At 36.4% G+C, this 22,283-nt stretch overlaps 2 protein-coding genes across 2 annotated transcripts; both read right to left on the reverse strand.

Moving 5' to 3' along the window:
- Nucleotides 1-2,692: 2,692 nt before the first annotated feature.
- LOC126718451 (cysteine-rich receptor-like protein kinase 2) lies at nt 2,693-6,340 on the reverse strand. Its single transcript, XM_050420647.1, has 7 exons — nt 5,407-6,340; nt 5,005-5,118; nt 4,602-4,741; nt 4,301-4,511; nt 3,951-4,185; nt 3,558-3,720; nt 2,693-3,342 (listed from the first exon to the last, which is right to left on the reverse strand). The coding sequence occupies exons 1-7, from the start codon at nt 6,170-6,172 to the stop codon at nt 3,001-3,003; spliced, it is 1,971 nt and encodes a 656-aa protein (XP_050276604.1). The 5' UTR covers nt 6,173-6,340; the 3' UTR covers nt 2,693-3,000.
- Nucleotides 6,341-10,376: 4,036 nt separating this feature from the next.
- Nucleotides 10,377-22,283, reverse strand: LOC126719815 (2-phytyl-1,4-beta-naphthoquinone methyltransferase, chloroplastic-like). The gene is made up of 10 exons (XM_050422326.1): nt 22,070-22,283; nt 21,896-21,960; nt 21,712-21,802; nt 21,600-21,634; nt 21,280-21,413; nt 21,124-21,188; nt 20,398-20,497; nt 19,845-19,961; nt 10,873-11,116; nt 10,377-10,525 (listed from the first exon to the last, which is right to left on the reverse strand). Exons 1-8 carry the CDS (start codon nt 22,175-22,177, stop codon nt 19,861-19,863), a joined length of 699 nt encoding a protein of 232 aa, XP_050278283.1. The 5' UTR covers nt 22,178-22,283; the 3' UTR covers nt 10,377-10,525; nt 10,873-11,116; nt 19,845-19,860.

Genomic DNA, 22,283 nt, shown 5'->3' on the forward strand with positions numbered 1-22,283 from the left:
GGCATGAATGGGTCTAGGCCATTATAGAGAAGGTTCGTCCTTTATCTGCATCAATACTTGCTCGATAGGCATCACTAGAGAAATGAAACTAGTAAACTTAGGTCTTTGATCTGGGAGGTTGTTCTTTTTATCCAATGCATGCCCAATACCACGTGTTTCCTTCTTCCTATCAGGGTTATGACTGGTTCCTTCGTCTCTTTTCCTTTTATTCATCACTCCTTTAGCTATTACTGCATCCTCTGCATTCATATACTTCTGGGCCTTGTGAAGTAATTCTGCTATTGTTTTCAGCGGACTCTTGGTGACTAAGAAGAAGAAACCCCCTGGTAGCTATTCTGCTTGGAAAGTCATCAAGATCACTTGATCTTTTGCTTCGTCCACCTGCAGCAACTCTTCATTAAAGCGAGTCACATATTGTCTCAGTGATTCTCCCTTTGCCTGGTGTATGTTGAGAAGATGCCCAGTTGGCTTCTTATGTCGTCTGCCAATGAAATGACGACCAAAGCCCTTACTGAGCTAATTGAAGTTTGCAATAGTGCCTGAGGCTGAGGGCAGTTTGCCAAATCACACCCTGGCTGTGCCCTTTAGCATCGTTGGGAAGGCCCTGCACATTACTTCGTCTGAGGTCATCTGTAAAAGCATCAAAGTCTTGAACAACTCAATTTGAGCCGTCAAAGGACTCCAATTGGGAAAGACGAAACTTTGGTAGGAGTGGACGGTTCAACACTTCTGTGGTAAATGGTGAATCCGTCCTTCAAATCATTTTTTCTAAGTTCTCCACGGCTTTATCTTTTACGGCATTCCTAAGTTTGTCCATCTCCCTCCTCACGTTGCAAAGCTCGCTCTCCATTCTATAAAAGTTTTCTTCTGGCGTTCTCGTCATCCTGTTCGCCTGACTATCCAATCCTTCCTCATTATGATTTCCTTCAATTCTTCTACACTCTTTTTCATTCTGGTTCTCCATGATCCGCTGTCGTTCCTCGTTCTGGGATTCAGCGGCTCTCCTCAGCTGTTTATTCTGGCGAGTCACTTCTTCCAAGTTGGCTGTCAGGGCTTGGATTTGTTGTGCAGCTTATTCAGCATCCATCTTGTGCTACGAGGTTTTCTTTTGTCACTTAAGGAAGATGGCTTTGAATGATCAGCATTCCTACAGACGGTGCCAAACTGATGATGCAAAAAATCACCAAGTTGAGGACCTCGTCTCACTAGATGGACGATCCTGCAGTGGGTCATGTCTCCGATCCAAGCCTGCAAGAAAACTTGAGAAAGAAGTGTCATACATCGGTGTGGTGTTTGCCAAAAACACTCTGATGCTTAAGTCAGAAAGGAAGAGAATGATGTAGCAAGAAAAAATGACTTGGAGCAGTTTTTGGGTGAGTATTTGTGTGTACCTTTGGATTATGTTGTTCCCTTTTTTTTATAGTTGTTTTCCTGTCTTTATGGATAATGAATTCTGGCATTTATGGGTAATGGCTAGTGTGTCATGAATGGGAGCTCTGAAGCACACAACTCACTTGTTACCATTGCTCTATCCGTTACTTTTATTATCAATGCGCGCAATAAATATGTAACGCTCATTTGGATTGTCATAGGCACGGAATGACGATCCCGTGTTATTTTCGACTCATCAAAAAGCATTCCCTCTGATCATCGAGGAATAAAATCTTTTCAAAGTTCCTTCTTTGGAACTCCAAAACACCACATTTTTAACATTGTGTATAGCCTATTCTGATTCTTTCAAATTACCCCAACATTATTGCCCACTCGAGTATGTACGGGTTAGCCACAAGTATGCACGTCATCACATATAAAGCAATATATGGTTAACAAATAACACAAGATATTGTTGACGAAGTGGAAAATGATGCTAGCATATAAAGGGAAAACCACTACAAGGGCTCTCAAACCCCAAGAAGAAATTCACTACTAAAAGTTATACAATCTGAATCATACCCATGCCATGATCTTAGACTCTACCTAGTAGAAAACTTGTTAATGTGACTCACAATCAACTCCAAGCCACTTAGACTTTTCAATCTTGAATTCCTTCCACAAACCATGTCCGTAACTCCAAGGACCACCTTGAAGATTTTGATCTACAAAGGAAACATACTGGGATGACTTTGTGGTTTTAATTTTGATCACCAAATAGAAACACTGTTTGAGATTTACTTTTTGTACTCACAGATTGGTGAAAATAGGTTAAGGGATCTTTTGCAGCACGCGACACAAGCTCTTAAACCTCTTTTTGAGTCAACTATTATGTACCCTTATGTAGGTAGGGCACAAGTTCCAAGTTAGCAACTGACTTGATTAGAACTCATACCTCGATAGAACGAGCCTCAATTGAGATAGTGTTGAGAGGCTTGTTTTGATCTACCAACATTCAATCAAAGTGTAGTTGAAATTCTAGAGTCTACCTTCTCTTGAACTGGATCTTGGACACTTGATCTTAATCTTATGAATGAACATTACAACTCAAACAAGATTACAAGTTATACAATTTACTGACAACAGTATATTTCAGTGGGTGGTTGTGTAGGGGACTTTCTTTATACACAAGTATAGTTGACCAAAGAGACTGATTATGCTAGAATTAATGATGATTTGATTGTCCATTGGTTCAAGCCATAATAGGAGTTGGACATATACAATTAACATGTATAAAATAAATAGAAGGGCTAAATACAGATATGAGAATAATAGAAGTTATATGCTCTCACTGTCACTGATCGAATATAGTTCCAAGATAAAATTTTGTGACTGTACAACTAGTATTTATATAACAACCGTGAACTAAATCTATTATGCAAATGATTCCTAACAAATAAAACAATCTCTAACTGATATTAGTTACAGTAGTAATTACAAGGAGCTACATTAACTACTACTGTTAACTGATACTTGTTGCACATTATATGTTATGGTGATATTTACTGACACAGTTACACTATTGTCTCCTGGGCTAGAAAGAAAGTGCCACAGTCAGTAGCAATATGGTCACCTGGGACAAAAGGAACCGTCGGAGATGGTAGCAATAGAAGCAGAATCTCCTGCTTTGAGAGGGTTACATGGGTCCTCACACTTGTCAGTCAGTTTCATCATACTTTCATCTATAAAAGGTGGTTTTGTAGGTGCAGGGAGATGATCATCCTTCTTTGTTAACATCTGTAGTGCCTTTGACATTGTTGGTCGTAATGATTGAATCTTTTGGGTGCACAGAAGTCCGATATGCACCACTCTTAAAATCTCATTCTTAACATTGTCATTAGGGTGATTATGCAACAATAGATTTGGGTCATATAATTGCTCAACTGTCCCTGATCGAAAATGCTTCCATGTCTGTTTTGTCCAAAGAAAAAAAAAACACATGAACAGGAGAGAAAAAAAAAAAATAATAGAAGAGCTCAGTTAATTCAACTTTCTTTTTAGAAAAATTGAAGCATACTGAAATCAGGATGCTACCCGTGCACAAAGTTCCCACTTTTACAAGGTCCGAAAGTGGTCAATAATTTATAATAATAGTAGTAAGAGGCTAGATGAAGTTTAAGGCTTACTATTGTGATTAGGTTGTTTAAGCAATCTGATGAGTATTCTATGGTTTTGGTCCTGTTGTTCTGCCTTCCTGTAACAATCTCTAACAGAAGCACTCCAAAGCTGTAGACATCGACTTTCTCGGTCAACTGGCCATGGACTAGATATTCTGGAGGCATATATCCTCTACAAATTCATTTTAAAAAAAAAAATTATTAGCAATTTAGTACAGTGCTGAACCCAAGCGAAAATAAACCTATAAAATTACAGTCTCTTATCACTGATACATGTTCTTATATTATTGGCCTCAAATATTAGCTAACTACAAAATTCTTAGGTGGATTTGTTGAAAGTTGATATTTGTTTAGAGCCAATTTCTATGATTCAATCAATCAACAGAGAAATGGAATACTTACAGCGTTCCTGCAATGGCAGTGCTTACGTGACTCTGATTTTCTTGCAATGACCGGGCTAACCCAAAATCAGCAATTTTAGCACGAAATTTTGAGTCCAACAAAATGTTACTGGCTTTTATATCTCTATGAATTATTTTAATTGTGGAGTTATCGTGAAGATAGGCTAAACCTGCTGTTGTACCCACAATAATCTCATATCTTTTGTCCCAGTTCAGTGCTTTTCCTTTGTTTGGATCTGTTATTTTTATTGAAACAATTAAGAATATATAAATTGTTGATATATATCATTTACAATCTAGCATAGTGAGACCAGACCAGAAGTAGTACAAATGTAAAACTTTGATAATTACCAAAGATGAATCGGTCAAGACTTGTGTTAGGAAGGAATTCATAGACAAGTAGGCTTTCAGGCCCTGAACAACTGCATCCTAATAACCTGACCAGATTTTTGTGTTCCACACTGCTTATAATGTTTACTTCATTGTAGAAATCTTCTGCTCTATGTCTCTTGTTTGAGAAAAGCCTCTTGACAGCAATCTCTCTTCCATCAGGCAGAGTTCCCTGTAATGGACAAAACCCATAAATCTCTGACAAAATATGATGGAAGTGGTTTTGGACCTTTTGGTTAAGGGGAGGTTTGTGATAGACTACCTTATAAACTGTTCCAAATCCTCCTTGACCAAGTTTGTTGGCAATGTCAAAACCTCCTGTGGCCTTCTCAAGTGTGGAATACTTGAAGTTCAGGCTAATATCATTAAGTATTTTCACCAGCTTTTCTGCATCATTTGAACCTAGGGAGCCAGAATAGAATAGAAATGAAAAGAACTTGGGTGGTAATTCGTAATCAAAAGGAGGCCATCAATAATGCATTAGGTAACAGATTGAACTGCCCAATTTTTTTATTATTTGTTTTTCATTTCAATAATATACTAAACATATTCGGAGGCTATGTAAAGTCAAGCATCCAAAGTGCTTGAACTTGAAGTGATCAAAATATTGATAACATTACAGAATAAGTCAATGTCTGCTACTTTTTCCAACAAAAACTTTTTACCTCTTCGTTTCTTTGCTATACTTCTCTGCCTCCAGATATAAAGTCCAACTGCTATTCCAATTACCACAAGAACCAGCGAACTTACAATTGAAACAATAATCACTGTTGTCCTACCTGCAAAACTCATCAATAGAAAGTGACCAAGTTTAATACAAAACATGCTCTTCCCTAAAGCTACAAGGCCAGCCCCCAAACATAATGGTTCATTTCTTTGGTAAGTGATTGTATGTACAGCACATAAAAACAATTTCAGTTATAACTGTGAATCATGTTTTCAAAACACAATTTTACCGTTTCACAATTATAACTAATAAACTAGAGTGTGTACATCAATATTTAACTCAGCATGTACATCAATATTTAACTCAGCATGTACAACAATAATTAAGGATTTTTGGTTACCTTTAGAACTTTGAGTTCCAAGTTCCTTGTTGAGAAAATCTTTGTCTGAGTACCTCATGAAGCAACCAGTGTTCAGTACTCTACCCTCTGACCAAGGCAAGCATTCCAATATTGAAGCAGACGCATTTTCCAAACACACTTTACAAGAGCTTGCATTCAAAGTCCTCCAGCAATCAGCAAGTGCATAAGCTGACTCGTTGACTGCCCTAGGCACAGCCTCCTGAGCAATCGCATGGCTTTTTAGATGTGGTGCAGCCACAACTGCACTGCTCAAAGCTTTTTTCACTGATTCTTCAAACGTTGAGTTCTTCCTAGTTGTATTCCCACATACAGAACTGTCACCAGGTCCTGTATACTCCTCAAAGAAGCTATAATTCTCGGACCTCAAGAAGCAACCATCGAAGTAAATGCGACCTGAAGTATGAGGAAAGCACTGGGGAAGAGCTGTGCGTGCCTCTGCATAGCATAATTCACAGTCAGGTAAAGAGAGATCCCCATAGCACTGGCCAAGGCCATAGTTTGTATCTGGGCCTGAACCTGTGACTGCTACTCCAAAACCTGACCCTTGCATTTGTTGCCTGATGTTTTCCATTGTATAACCAAAATTTGAAACAGTGACAGACCTATTCTGCACAAGTTGGTGGCCACATGTTATTTGGACCATTTGGGTTCGTGGATCTGCGGTTGCTGTTTGTAGTAGTAATGAAGTGTTGATAATTGCTAAGATAAAACATCTGGAAGGGACAGATGAGAAATCTTTTTTCATTTTTCGGAATTAATTGGTATTTCTTGTTACTGTCTTTGATATTGGTTTGATTGTAAGGCTGTTCAACAATGATTTTCAGTAATCCCTTTGGCTCAGTGGCAAGTACGAATATAAAGTCAGCCCGGAAGTAAATGAGCATTAAATGGAAGAAAAGAAAAAGGAAAGAAATTATTCCCAAAAAAAAAAATGGTAAGAAAAATAAGAATAGGCAAAGCAAAGCGGATTTCCGTAAAGTCCACAAATAGTAAGAAAAATAAATAATAAGTTTATTTATAAGTGCAAACGAATACTATGTACTGTTGGAAAATCTGATTCCTAAGCATAAATGTGTGTGAAATTTGACTTCATTTTATCATCAAATCATGTTATACCAAATTAAGTGTTAAATACAACTACAAATGATAGGCCATTTTATAGTTGTACTTTGATGGCAATTTTATAGTTGTGCTCTGATTATGTAATGTATTATAAACCCGATTTAAAACACTATTATTATTTTCGTGTGTATTCTAATAAGTATTACTATTTATTAAAAAAAAATGTTAAATACAAATTCATGATCATATTCATGTGTTATCACTAAACAAATGGATATGAATAATTATTATATTATATTCTTATTGTGGGAGGGACGAATCTTTGACCCCAAGAAGGAATTGTCCTCTTTGGAAATGGCGTTGAACCTTAGTCTTCAAGGTTTTGCTCAATCCCACATCAGGGAGAAACGCCTCCACATAGTGGTACACTCATCCTTAGGCCAAAGCCTTATAAGGCATAAGTGGGAGGCGTCTCTCTCCGATATGAGATTGAGCAAAACCTTAAGGACTAAGGCTCAACGCCATTTGTAGTGTGTAGTAGTGGTACACTCATTCTTAGGCCAAAACCTTATAAGGTATGAGTGAAAAGCGTCTCTCTCCGATGTGGGATTGAGCAAAACCTTGAGGACTAAGGCTCAATGCCATTTGTAGTGTGTAGTAATGGTACACTCATTCTTAAGCCAAAACCTTATAAGGCATGAGTGAAAGGCGTCTCTCTCCGATGTGAGATTAAACAAAACCTTGAGAACTAAGGCTCAACACCATTTCCAAAGATGACAATTCCTTCTTAGGTTCAGAGATTCATCCCTCCCACACTTATAATGCTTTTTCTTTTTTTCTTTTTTTTTATGAAGCATAATACTTATTCTTATTCCCTAGTAATCGTTAACATTATATTGTATCAAATGTGCTCTTAATTTCAATATGAATGAACTAAAATAAGGGTGAGGAATTTTGTGAATCTATAAATTTTTCATTTGTATTGCTTTTGATCAAAAAATATGTCATTATCTTTTTTAAAAATTCAATAGTTCTAATGCGGGGAGGAGTGACATTTTGGTTAGAAACACCAAAAAGAGTATCGATTTCTTCTTCTTCTTCTTCTTCTTCTTCTTCTTCTTTTTTTTTTTTTTTTTTTTTTTTTTGAGAAAAATGAGTATCAATTAAGCTATAAAGGTATTGTCTTAAGAAATGCCATTTGAGCTCTCTGAAATGCAAAAATATCCGCACACAATCTTTTGACAAGAAATTAACTGCTACTTCAACATTAGTTTTCCCTCTCATTTTCTATTCCTATCAGTACTTACTCCATTTCTCTCCCTCTCAATGTTGTCTATAATCTTTTGTAGTTTTTCTTTCTTGAAAATGAAATCTTTTTGTAGTTTTTTTTTTTTTTTTTGGGTAGTTTTGTTGGTGTCATAGCATTTACTTAAGCTTAATCGAATTCCTTTCCTTTTTAGCCGGTCCCTTTCCTTATTTTAAATATTATCGAATCCACCAAATTCCTCTTTCAATGCCGTGTGCAACTAGCAATTTTATTGAATTATTTTTTATCCTAAGGTTTGCCTCAATTTTAAAATGATCATTAACTTTTCAAATGTATTAATTTAGTCTCTAATTTTTTTTATTATATTAAAATAGTCTCTAACATTATTTGGTGGATGAAAAAAATGGCATGGCCAACAATTATATTAAAATATCATTTTTAATGTCACCAAAGATACCAACGACCTTAAAAAAAAAAAAAAAAAAAAAAAAAAAACCCTCAATCCATTTACATTAGCATATAAACAAGAAAGACGCTTGTTTGGGATCTGAAATCTCTAAATCATGATAGAGAGAAGAGAACCATGAAAGGAGTAGAGGAACTATGAGAGATAAGATCCACATCTTTTTTTTTTCTAACTAAAACCTTAGACTTAGAGCATTCACTTTAACTTGTGCAAAATTTTCCTCTTTATTTTAGAGTAAGAACCTTTTTTTTCCTATTTTAACTAACCACCTTTCAAAACACTCACCACCAATTCTCTATTCTAAATTATATTTTATTTAAATATCATTTCTTCATTCTTTTTTTTTTTTTTTTCAACTTTTCAAAACACTCACACTCACTTTTCAAAACATAAATAAAATATTTATTTGCAGAAACTATAGTGTTTACTTTTAGGGAAACATTGTAGCCAAAAGGCATTTTGGCTAATGTGAAGGGAAGCCAATGTGGGTGTTTTCATGGGTTCATTCCTCATATTGAGCTCGTATATTATTTTAGAGAACTAAATGTGTATGCTCTTATATCTTTTCTTGGGAAAAAAAAATGGTTCACTAAACAGTGCCACTCGCCTTTAGTCCCGACAAAGCCAATGCTAGGTAGGCAATAAAAGAGAGATCAATTTAGGAAATGACTACAATCTATTGACAACAAGGGCCAGGGATTAAATTAGGAACTTTTTTTTTTTTTTTGGGGAGAATAGATTAAATTAGGAACTAAATCTTAAAATAGAGTGAACCAAGTTCAAATACCATCAGAAAAGAAATTTAGACCCCTTTGTTGAATTTACAATAGAAGTAAATCAACTTTGTTAAATTAAACAATTATTTAACTAACAATTATGAAGTTCAATCGATTTCTTGCTAATCACCACAAATAACAAATCACCATGTGTATGTAATAAAGTATTAAGTGAATAACACAAGTGATTTGTTAACGAACTAGTGAAAAACCAATTGATGCATCCCAAAGAAAAGAAAACACTCGAAGAGTTTACCTCAACTCTAAGAAAAGTTTCACTATTAAAATTAAAGTTTATAGTAGAAATATACTCATATTTAGTCGTGACCCCCACAATATGTTTCAAGCTACTTGGATTCTTTTGATTAAAACTCTTCCACACTGCATGCATCTCTAACTTTAAGGACCGCCTTTCTCCACAGGTCAAGCTTGGGTCTAATATCCAATGGGTACAGAACCCATTGAGATGGTGACACGTGTCACCATCTAACCTAAGCCATTGCACTGAATGCACTGGACCTACCGAGTCCTTTCTCCACAACTTGACCGTGTTGGCTTTGTGGCTTCAACCTTCAATCATCAATCCAAAAGAATTCCGTTTTCAAATTCTTTGTTCGAACTTCGATATTGTGGAGATGTAGCGTTCTAGGTCTCTCTATGTTCTTAAGACAACTCTTATGTGCTCTTATATAATTTAGCATGTAGGGAACAAAACCATACTTAACAACCGACTTAAGGGATTGATGAAAGTTAAGATTCCCAATTCTCCATCGATCATGTCTCAGTCAAAAGTCAATTGACAGGAAATTTTTTATCGAGAGTCAATCGAGAAAGAGACATTAGTTTCTTGACCTGAATCTTTGAACTTGACAAGGCTTTCATCATCATGGATGTGCTAACCCCATACCTAGCATACATTCTAATTGATATAATACAAACTGATATAAACCTTTAAGTTATTTTGATCCATTAAAACTTTCTGCTGATTGGTCAAAATAATATCCCATACGGATAAAGCCTACCCCAGCTTCCCTTAGACATTAGACCTAATATTCTTCTCAAATGGATCGACCCCATCCTTGTGAGATTGGGGGTGTCCCAGTGCGTAAATAGCAGCCCACGAAAGGTAATCTGGATAAAATTTCATGCCATGAGGCCTAAGACAACCAAGAAGGGACTAGTAGTCAACCAAAAATATGTAGGCATTTCCATTATCAGTGTTGGTCAACTTCCAAATTTACAATTATTTTTCCTTTCATCTAGGATATAAAACATTTTAATGTCAGTCCAGTTTCCATTTTAGAATATACATTAAACCAACACAACCAGTAAATTATCAGGAGACACTCGAGTATGTACATATGCACCTCAGTCATCGGCAAAGAATGGTCCTGAAAGATTATCCCTAACAGCCAATTGCATATTCTCTGATGGTTTCCAATGCCGCTTTCGTTGGTTTATAAACCAGTTGTTAATTTGCTTCTGATCTAGGCCTGTTGATTCAGCCAGCGCAATCTTATCACCTTCCTGAATGTTCAAGTAAAGCAAATTATGGTCACCAGACTGGTCAGTGTAATCTTTAGAATGTTATGTAATTTTACTCATACAAAGTATGTGACAGAATGCTAAAATGCAAAATTTTCCTGCACTAGCTCCCTGCATAAGAATGAAGAACAATGCTACAAAAGCAACACCATCAAAATGACAGAGCTAAAGATCACCACCGCTCAATTATTTAGGTGGGGTTCCATTGAAAGGAAGTAATCAAGCAAAAATTTATAGATGCAGCCAAATACCTACTTGCTATCATACATGATTAAAATGGATATTAGGAGAGCATGGTTTATGGAAATGAATATTAAGGAAAAATTTACCGTTGGATATGGCCATTTATAGTGAACACTCCACCACTCAAGCAATGTTTGCCTTGCTTCTCTTGGTAACTTTCCTTTCTTCTTCTTCTTCGAGAATTCCAGCTTCAATGTACCAATGTGACTGCCAAACCTACATAATAGCCTATCTATCTTTAAGATCTCGATCTTCACCCCTCATTTGAGCTTCCTGAACCTCCCATCTCTCCACCACTAAAATCCTCATCTGATGATACAGGGCTTTCATCTGTCCAAATGAATGCAAAAACATCTCAAGAAATGGTACTCATGCAGGTACACACATACGCACATGTTTACAAAAGAAATTAAAATATACGCAAAAAGTTTGAAACTCTTCCAAGAAAGCCACACAAATGCTGTGTAAATTGGTATGAAGATTACCTTATAGAAACATGTAAACACAAATTATATTTACTTTATCTATCTCAATTGAAAGCAAGGCATGACCCCAGCATATAATATCCAAAAGAGAATATATCAATGAGCAAGTCCAACTGAAAGTCCATTGTGCAGATATTAAGAATTATGTTACAAGCACTATTTTTTGGGATGTTTTAGGGGAACAAAACCTCCAAATTGAATGAAATAGACTCCTTCGAAATTACTATCGGATTATATGACTCCGTGGACATTCAGAACAACCACAACAAACTACTATCTTTGAAGCCACATTAGCCTCACCAGACCTTTGGTCATCAAATCAACCTCATTCAGCAAATGCTACATGTAAAATGCCCTTTTATCATTGTCTTTTGGTTTTTACAAACTACAATATTATATCTGTTTTAAAAATTACTTACTTGACATAGTAAGGTAGAAAATTATATCAATTCAATATCATCACTAATCTTACTAATGTTACCAGCTAAAACATAAGAATTATGGCAATGTTTTCATTTCTAATATTACAGTTAGCTTTCTCCAAGTTCTCAATAGTTTGTAACAAAATGTATTGTCTCATTTTTCCCGGTGGTATACAAGTAATTAATGAAGGGAGATTAACAATACTTGTGCGCTCGCATATCGGGATTGAGTTTTCAACTTGAGTAAAACTTAGGTGCAATATATTAGGTATCCTAAATAAATTTAAATACCTAGTTGTATTTTTTTTTTTTTTTTTTTTTTTGATAAGTAAGAAAAGAATATTATGAAGAAAAAAGAAAAGCAAGAAAAACAACAAAAAGTTCATGGTAGTGAACAAATGAAAAGGAGGAACAAAAATACAGAAGTAGCTCCTAATCTATTCTAATAGACGAAAGAAAATCCATAAGGGTAGAACAATCCGATAAACCCCAACATCAAGACCAATCAAAGAGAACCCGTTGGCAAAACTGTACTAACTGAACCACAGTTTTCCCTTCATCCTCAAAAGACTGCCGATTCCATTTGGTCCAAATAGTCCACACTAAACAGCCTAGAACCAAATTCCAAATATCAGAACTATACTTCCCAAGCCAATGATACCAACAAAATAATAAGTCCACAACTGAACTTGGCATGACCCAAACAACCGAATCATATACATCCACAACGAATGAGCTATCGGGCAAGAAAATAACAGGTGATCTATAGATTCCGCATTACAACAACACATACAACAACGATTCGTCAAAGAGCGACCAAGAAGCATAAGGTTATCCAAAGTTAGAATTTGACCATGAGCTGCTGACCACATAAAAAAAGCCACCCTTTTAGGAACCTTAACTTTCTGAATGCCCTTCCAAGGGAAAGTGGAAGGAGCTGCATTTCGAATCATATGATAAAAAGACCGAGTCTCAAACTTTCCACTTCCATTAAGATCCCAACGAAGCTTATCACACCCTCCACCCCTAGGAATTCGGGTTTGGATGAAAAGGAGGGAGTAGGAAGCCGCTAACTCCCAATTATTAAATTCCTTATAAAATCGTAAACTCCACACTCTGACATTATCTCCCATTGAAGGGCTTAACACATAAGAAATGCAAGCCTCCTTATTGGCTGAACCCAAAAATAACTGAGGATAAAAAATTTTAAGAGGAACATCCCCAGTCCACTTATCATGTCAAAAAAGAATACGAGAACCATCCCCCACTACAAAAGAGAAATGCTAAGCGAAATTTTCCTACCCTTCACTAATACTCCGCCATAACCCACAACCATGAGCCCTACTACAAGCTCTAGTGCACCAACCCCCTTTTCTCTCCCCATATTTCATGGCAATGACCCTTCGCCACAGATGAGTGGTTTCTTGGCCATACCTCCAAAGCCATTTCCCTAATAGGGCCTGATTAAAAGACACCAAATTCCGAATTCCCAAACCACCCAACTCATGCGGTAAGCAAACCTTTTCCCAAGCCACCAAAGGATTTTTGAAACACTCAACTAATGAACCCCACAAGAAGTTCCTCTGAATGCGTACCAATCTAGTTGCCACAACTTTAGGAATAGTAAAAAGGGAAAGGTAATAAATCGGAAGGCTTGAAAGGATACTTTTTAGCAAGGTGTGAGTCTATCACCCTTTGACAAATAAAGCCGCTTCCAGCCTAAAAGCTTCTTTTCCATCCTCTCAAGGATCGGATTCCAAATAGAGATTGTTTTATACAAAGTTCCCAAAGGCATACCCAAGAAAATCATAGGCAAACTACCCACCCTGCATTGGAAAATATTAGCCAAAGACTGAATGTTACACACCTCCCCAATGGGGACAATTTTACTTTTCCCCACATTCACCTTCAAACCAATAAAGGCTTGAAAACAAGTCATAACCAATCTGATAGAAAGAATCTGCTCTCTAGAGGCATCACAGAAAAATATGGTATCATCAGCAAATAACAGATGAGAAATACGGATACCAGTAGAGTTAATAGGACCCACTTGAAAACCCTGAATGAAACTACCTACCTCAATTTTCTTCAAAATACGACTTAAAACCTCCATGATCAAAAGAAAGAGAAGGGGAGATAAAGGATCACCTTGTCTAAGGTCTCTAGAGCTACCAAAGAAACCAACAAGAGATCCATTAATCAGGACTGAGAAGCGAATGGTAGAGACACAAGTCTTTAGCCATCTTCTCCATCTATCCCCAAAGCCCATCCCCTCCAACAGATAAAACAAAAAGTCTCAATTCACATGATCATATGCTTTCTCAATATCTAACTTACACACCACCCCCGGAGTACAACACTTCAGTCTACTGTCTAAACATTCATTAGCAATAAGCATCCAAAATCTGTCTGCCACCAACAAAAGAATTCTATGACTCTGAAATAAGTTTATCCAGCACCCGCCTCAATCTATTAGCCAAAACCTTAGGCAAAAGTTTATACACACTGCCCACTAAGCTAATGAGCCTAAAATCTTTGATATTCAATGCATTATTTTTCTTGGGGATTAGAGATAGAAAAGAAGTATTCAGAGACCGTTCAAACTCTGAGCTCCTATGGAAATGATCAAAAAAGGCCATGACATCTATTTCCACTATACTCTAGCATTTTTGAAAAAATGTCATAGTAAAACTGTCAAGACCTAGGGCTTTGTCACCCTCCATCTCTTGAAGAACCTTTACCACTTCCTCCTTAGAAAAATCCCTCTCTAATTCAAGCCGCTTATCCTTCTCAATTCTAGCAAACTCTAAACCATCCATAGAAGGGCGCCAAGTATCAGACTCAGAGTACAAATTTTGATAAAAATGGACCAACTTAGACCGCACCTCTTCCTCATCCTCATAGAGAACACCATCCACCTCTATACCCCGAATATGATTAGTTCTTCTATGGGAGTTTGCAATCCGATGAAAAAAGCAAGTATTATTGTCCCTCTCCTTCACAAATAACATCTAGGACTTTTGTCTCCAAGAAATCTCCTCCAAAGAGGCAAGATGTGCAATCTCACCTTTGATCTGAATACGACGAGTTTGATCCTCCTGAGAAAGACTTGACAAGTCCTCCTTAGCATCCAAACCCAACAATTCAGATAAGAGACATTTCTTCCTAAAGGCCAGATCCCCAAATTCCTCCTTATTCCACTTTTTCAAGTCTTTTTTAAGTGCTTTAAATTTACGTGCCAGAATAAAGCTAGGAGAGCCCAAAAAGCAATACCCATTCCACCATTGTCGAACCCTCTCTACAAAACCCTCTTCTTTCAACCACATATTCTCAAACTTAAAGGCACTCCGAAGTCCGACCTTTATTAACACTACCAGCCACCACCAAAAGAGGTACAAACAGTGTTATCTTTTTCAAGAAAAATTAAATATAATACAACTACGTGTTTGAATTTAACTGAAAAAATAAACTATACCTATGATATTCTACCTAAGTTTTACTCTCTCAACATTATATTATCCCATATTGTGGAACTTATTCAGAAAATCCAACTATTTCAAGTATCTTGTATAAGTGCTAAAACGCACAAGCTTCCTTTTCATAAACATGTATCAACTCAATTTAATGCTAAAATCAAGATCTTAAGGTCTGATAGTGGTGGTGAGTTTGTTAATAACAACTTCAAATCTTTTTGTTTGGAGCATGGGATTCAACATCAACTATCCTGTCCTTATTCCCCTCAGCAGAATGGTATTGCTGAGAGGAAACACAGGAAAGTGGATTATCTATGCTTCATCATTCTAATCTTTCTCTTTCCTATTGGTCATATGCTTTTTGTACTACAGTTTATCTTCTAAATAGAGTTCCCTCTTCTGTTTTGAACTTTATTTCACCCGGGGAAAAGTTGTATGATCACAAACCACCTCTTCATGCTTTGAAAACCTTTGGTTGTGCATGTTGCCCTTTCTTGAAGCCTTACAATTCTCATAAGTTTGATCCCAAGTCTAGACAATGTATTTTTCTTGGTTATCCTCCTCAATCCAAGGGTTATATTTGCTTAGATATTCTTACAGGTAGAATTTACATTTCCTGTCATTGTGTGTTTGATGAATCTGTTTTTCCTCTCTATCCTGTTCCTAATTCTGAGTCTACTTCCACAATTTCTGCTACTTCTTCTCCTTCCTTTGATGTCTGGTTTTCTTCCTTGCTTCCAAATTCTACTCTAGGCCTATCTTAATCTAGTTCTAGCACTCCCTCTGGTCCTGCTTTATTTGAATCTAATTCCCTTCCTATGCCTAGTAATTCTTTTGATCCTCTTCCTGTTCAAGCTAAGTTACCTGCTCCTAACTCTGTTAATTCTATTGAGTCTGATTCTGGTGCTGTTTCACATTCCACTAGTTCCCATCAAGCTCTTGTTCCTTTGCCCACCAATACACATCCTATGCTTACCAGGTCCAAGAATGGTATTTTCAAGCCAAAAGTCTTTGCTGTTCAGACTGAATATAGTTGTACTAAGCCTCCATCTTACTCTATAGCAGCTAAGTATTCTCATTGGGTTGAAGCAATGGATTCTGAGTTTACTAGTCTGCAACAGCAACATATTTGGACTCTGGTTCCCTTACCACCTAATAAGAATGTTGTGGGATGTAAATGGGTATACAAAGTTAAGAAAAATAGAGATGGTAGTATTCCTAGATTTAAAGCTAGGCTTGTTGCCAAGGGATACTTGCAGCAGTATGGTTTAGATTATGCCGAAACTTTCAGTCCTGTGGTCAAGCCTACTACTGTGAGGATAATTCTAGCTTTAGCAGTTCATTTTGGTTGGTCCTTAAGGCAATTGGATGTTTCCAATTCCTTCCTTCATGGAGTGTTGCATGAGGAGGTCTACATGAGTCAACTACCTGGGTATAATGATCATTCTAAGCCTCACCATGTCTGTCTGTTGCATAAAGCAATTTATGGCCTTAAACAGGCTCCTAGGGCTTGGTTTGACAGTTTTACCACTCAACTTTTTTACTTGGGATTCCATGCTTCTTGTGCAGACAGTAACTTGTTTATCCTCATCCATTCAGATCATGTTGTTTACTTACTTCTATATGTGGATGACATTATTATTACTGGCAACCATAGTGCTTTTGTTGCTGAGATTATCAGGAAGCTTGGTGTCTCTTTTGCTCTCAAAGATTTGGGTCCTTTAAGTTACTTCTTGGGTCTGCAAATTGAATATACTAGTGATGGTATCTTTGTGCATCAGTCTAAGTATGCCAAAGATTTATTGGCTAAGTTTCATATGTTGGATAGTAAAACTTGTTCTAATCCTTGTGCTTCTACTCATTCTTATGTTCCTTCTACCAGTCCTCTTCTCCCTGATCCCACTACCTATAGAAGCCTTGTTGGGGCTTTAGAATACTTGACCTTTACTAGGCCAGATTTGTCATATGCAATTCAGCAGGCTTGTCAGTTCATGGGTAAGCCTTCTCAACATCATCTCATTGCTGCTAAGAGAATTCTGAGATATTTAAGGGGTACTCTTCACTTGGGCATCTATTTTAGGTCTGGTCCTCTCAATCTTTCTGCCTATTGTGATGCTGTTTGGGCTGGGGATCCCATTGATAGAAGGTCTATTACTGGCATGGTTGTCTTTTTAGGGAATTCCCCCATCACCTGGTCTACTAAGAAACAATCAGTTGTGTTTAAATCTTCAACTAAAGCTGAGTACAGGTCCCTTGCTATAACCACTACAGAGCTGTATTGGCTGAGGATGCTTCTCAAAGACTTAGGGATTTATTTGTATCATCCTCCAATTTTGTGGTGTGACAATGTTTCACCTCTTGCTTTAGCTTCTAATCCTATTTTTCATGCCAGAACTAAACATATTGAACTTGATTATCATTTTGTTCAAGAGAAAGTTTTGAATAGGGATATGATCATCAAGTATATTTCAACTTTGGACCAATTGGCTGATCTGTTTACCAAGAGTTTGCCCTCCTCTAGGTTTCATGCTCTTTCCTTCAAACTCATGGGCCTTCCTCCCCTTCATTTGAGGGGGGATGTAAAGGATCATGGTTTGATCATGGTGCTGTATCAGTTAACAGACAAGTTCAGTGCTGCTTAAACGACTTGTAGTTGATTAATAGATTTGTAAAACTGTATGTAGCTTAGTATAAGGCTTTGAGTATTAGTTAGTTACTCTGTTGGTCCACGCGTTTCTATACTATTGGACACTAAAAAATTCTGTTAGGATAGAGTTTTGGCGCCTAATCAGTTATGGTTAGTTAGCATATATAAGATGTATTACATTGTAATCTATTCAATACTATATACAGAATTTCTCATTTGATATTTTCTTCTAGAATATTCTCTCTAACAAACACAGTTTTCTTCACACTACAAGTGACCCAAGAAAACATCTTGATTTTGTTTGGTGTGTCCATCTGTCATTCTTTTCCAAAACCTTCTCCCCCTTTCCCCCTTTTAACACTCTGCTTCATAATTGTCTTGTCTGCTATCAAGAGAAATTTTGGTAAGCACTTTTGACAGTAAAACCTCCATTATGGTGCAAAGCTAGATTAGTCTATCAGCAGGTAGATCTGTGCTAAGCGGAATTTTTTTAATTTCTTTAGCTTTGAAAGGCAAGAAAACCAACTCCCATAGATCCACATTCCATTGCTAGGTTGTTTCATCTACAAGTTTGCTTATTGTTGATTCTTCCTCTAGGATTCTTCTTTGTGAGATCACCTTACGCCACCATTCTTGATTACTCTTCCTGCACATAGAATACATCTCCACACATAAGGTGTATGACCAATATGAGCTTCCATGAAAGAGCATGAAGGAAAGTATCTCTTTTTGAAAACCCTGTAAATCAGAGACTGATTATTAGTCCTCATCCTCCAAACTTGCTTAGCTACTAGAGCCGAGTTGAAAGCTCGTAGATCCCAAAAGCCCATGCCTCCTAATTCCTTAGGTTCACAAAGTCGAATCCAACTGACCCAATGGATTTTGCTTTCATCTTTTCTTTGACCCCCAAGATTTACAAATCATTGATATTAATTCTTCACATAGTAATGCCAATATTTTTAACTTGTAGTATACGTGGGATTGCTTAAGCAACTACCTTGATAAGCACCTCTCTTCCCACATTGAATAGAAATTTTTCTTTACATCCTTGAACTTTTTGCCAAACCCTTTCCTTGATCTTTACAAGGGTATATTTTTTGGATCTTCCTATGAACAAAGGCAATTCCAAATACTGTTTGGCTATCAAGTAGAATTGTCATTTCATGTCACATCCTCAAGTTTACCTTCATCCCTACGTCTTCTTCTCCTTCCTACTTAGTCAAAGAGAACTTCATTTACATCCACTCTAGAAAATCTTCCATTCGTTGAATAATTTACAAGCCAGACCTCAGAAATTTCCCACTCTGTTGGGGATAGAAACTTGTACATGACAAGACACAACTTCTACTAAACTCAAGAATTACAGAAGCCCTAGGCTCACAGAAGACATAACAGAGAGAGAACTTGAAAACAATTTGAGTTTGGAAGAAAAGTGTGACAGGACAGAGCATTAATTGGATGTGAAATGGAGCATGGATAATAGGAGGTTGGAGGACATTGTCCTAGTGTATGTAGAGTGTATCAGGCAGAGAGTTGGACTGATGCATGATTGGCACATAGAGGCATGAGACGAGCATTCCTGTTGTTGAGTCTCCTGACGTTGTGTAGACTATCTACCAATAGATAAACCTGTGTGTTCTGTGACTCAAAAGAGTAGACAGAAGGAAGGAATCTAGAGATAGTAGAGTTGCATGACAATAAAATACATACATACCTATGTATGTATTTGGAATATAAGCTTCACAGTTGACATTCAGCATTTTAATGTCTTCTCTATTTATAGCAAAAAACCTGATGAAGCAGCCAAAACTCCAAAGACGCTAAATATATGAGCAGAAAAGGAAACAAGAGCTCCTACAAATCCTTAAGTGGTAGTGTTTAATGTAATATCACAGTTTAGCAATCACAAGAAAACCCAGATATTTAAACAATTTAGAACTTCATGAGCTCAATGAGTACAAATCAAATAGTTACAATCAATGAATTGAATCTTTCTCTTAAATCAAAAATTGAAACTTGCCAGAAGAATACCAAGCATGGATTGCATTTAGCGTGTGGCTACCAAGTTCCCCATGAGGCCTCCACTAATCTCATAATGTCTAGCATTAGAAAATCCAACTTGTAAAGCAAGCCTCTCTAACTCTTTCCCTGTATCAAAAGACATAATTTCCAATCACCCAATTGGATTTTAAAATATTTAAAAAAAAAAAGCAACTATGGTGGCAATAAACAGACCCTATGACTAACATAACTTTGGATTCAGCTCATTTATTCACTAATAGTTAGTTACTATCCTGAATCGACATGCTACCATTCATTGTCTTAAGAAATAACATAATTGACAGTAGTTTATTTTTTCAAAGCAAAGCACTTTTCCAGAGCTTCATATGATTTTAGCAGAATGAAAAAACATGGTAGTATTATTATAATAAGGCCCAAGGAATTCCTTGACATAGAGATACAAAGTACACCAATTAGATATGTAATATTAACATGATTAAGCCAAACGTTGATTTCTGGTTGTTTACTAACAACCAGATACACCTAAAATTGCATGATCCAAAGTTAGCCAGGGGAGATCAACCTGTTAAGAATTCCTTGATTGAGCTATTCAAATATTCATACTCCTTTGCAAGCCCATAACCAGTTGCCACTGGGACAACTACATTGTCAATCATCCATACCTTGCAAAACAGATACATTTAAGACAAATTGATTTATTTCTGCAACAGGTACCATAATAGCGTTGAACTCAATGTCCTATAGTCACAACATTGTCAAATCTAATAAGAAAGAGATACAACAACTGATATGAATAAAAAGTGCAAATAGTGACTTAAAATGAAGCAGAAAGACATTATGATACTTACATGTAAGCAGTGAGGAGAGTGTATTAATAGTTAAATAAAACATTGTTGGGCCCAAATATCATCTTCTTTTTTAATAAGTAAAAAATGCATTGAATAAGAAAAAAGAGCCTCCCATGTCTACAGGGGGTATACAATAGGAAACACTAAACTTAAACAAGGAAAGTTCAACTATCAAGAAACCTTCCAAGGTTTTGAAATTTTGTTTACCATGGTGTCACAGCATGTTGTATCAAGAAATTATGTGAAATCTTCCAAGATATTAACTTTACTTCTCACTCAACAAGTGATATCACAATTGATAATTCATCATGACAAGTGAATTCCAATATGTAAATATTCAATTCTGACAAACCCAATATCACAATAGAATATTTAAACTTGAGCACTAGAAATAAAATAAAAAATTCCCGTAATTTTTTATTGTAATATACATATGTGACTATCTGAATTAAATTAGTAAAAGGCTGTGTGCTTTTATTGAAATCAAGAACAGATACTCTTGAGCCTGAAAAGCCCACAACAACGAAAAATATTACGGCCTCACTATCACAATCATCCAATTTCATATTTTTTAATAGATATAGAGATTGTAAGACCTGGTTTCAGAACTCTAAACATCTCCTGCATGGCTCTTTCTTTATCAACCACATTTCGTAGCCCATAACCCATTGTAATGGCATCAAAGTAACCATCAGAAAATGGTAACTCAAGTGCATCGCCTTCAACCCACCTACAACGAAACACATGATATTAGTGCCTTTGCAGCATTGGCTATTAACACTACTGTTAGTGCACTTTAAATTCACTTATAGACAATATTTTCAGAATCAAAGCAGAAAATTCCACTACTAGAAATGGCTATCAAGAAACTTTTCCACTCTTTTAATTTGTTAACCGCTAGATTTACCATGCTCACTCTATATTGTTGTAGCAGGCATTGGGGGCCAAGCCTTACCGACACGAAGCAATTGTTACTGCATAAACTAAACTTACAACAATGCTAGTGTTGGAACAATGGAAGAACATACCTTGCCATTGGACCCAACTTTCTCGGACAAAAGAAATGCAAAATCCCCACTTCCACAACACAAATCCAACGCACAGTCTCCCATTTTCGCTCTAACACCCACAATTCCAACATTAAACAAACAAAATTTTCAAATAAAAAAAAAAAAAAAAAGACTAATAAGAATAATATTAAAAAAAAAATACCCAGTCCATGAAACAGTCATTCTTTTCCATATACGATGCTGACCCAAACTCAGCAAGTCATTCAACTGCATTTTTAGTTAGAAGGATATAAAAGAGAGCTCAAAAAAAAAAAAAAAAAAAAAAAAAAAAAAAGAAGAATTGAAGGAAAAGGAGGAGATGAGAGTGGAGAGTTACATTATCGTAGACAGGAGCAATACGACCAAAGTGTTCTTGGCGTTCGAGAGAAGAACGAACCGGTCTGTGACTGAACCGGCATGAAGGAAGAGGAATACACAGTGCCATTTTTTCCGACACCGAGGTCCGTCACTTTATCCTTAGTTTTTTTTTTAACATATAAATACAAGATTCGGATAAAAAAAAAATTATTTATTTTTTTTGGGAGAAACAA

Source organism: Quercus robur, chromosome 3 (assembly GCF_932294415.1).
Source record: "Quercus robur chromosome 3, dhQueRobu3.1, whole genome shotgun sequence".
Lineage (NCBI taxonomy): Eukaryota > Viridiplantae > Streptophyta > Magnoliopsida > Fagales > Fagaceae > Quercus > Quercus robur.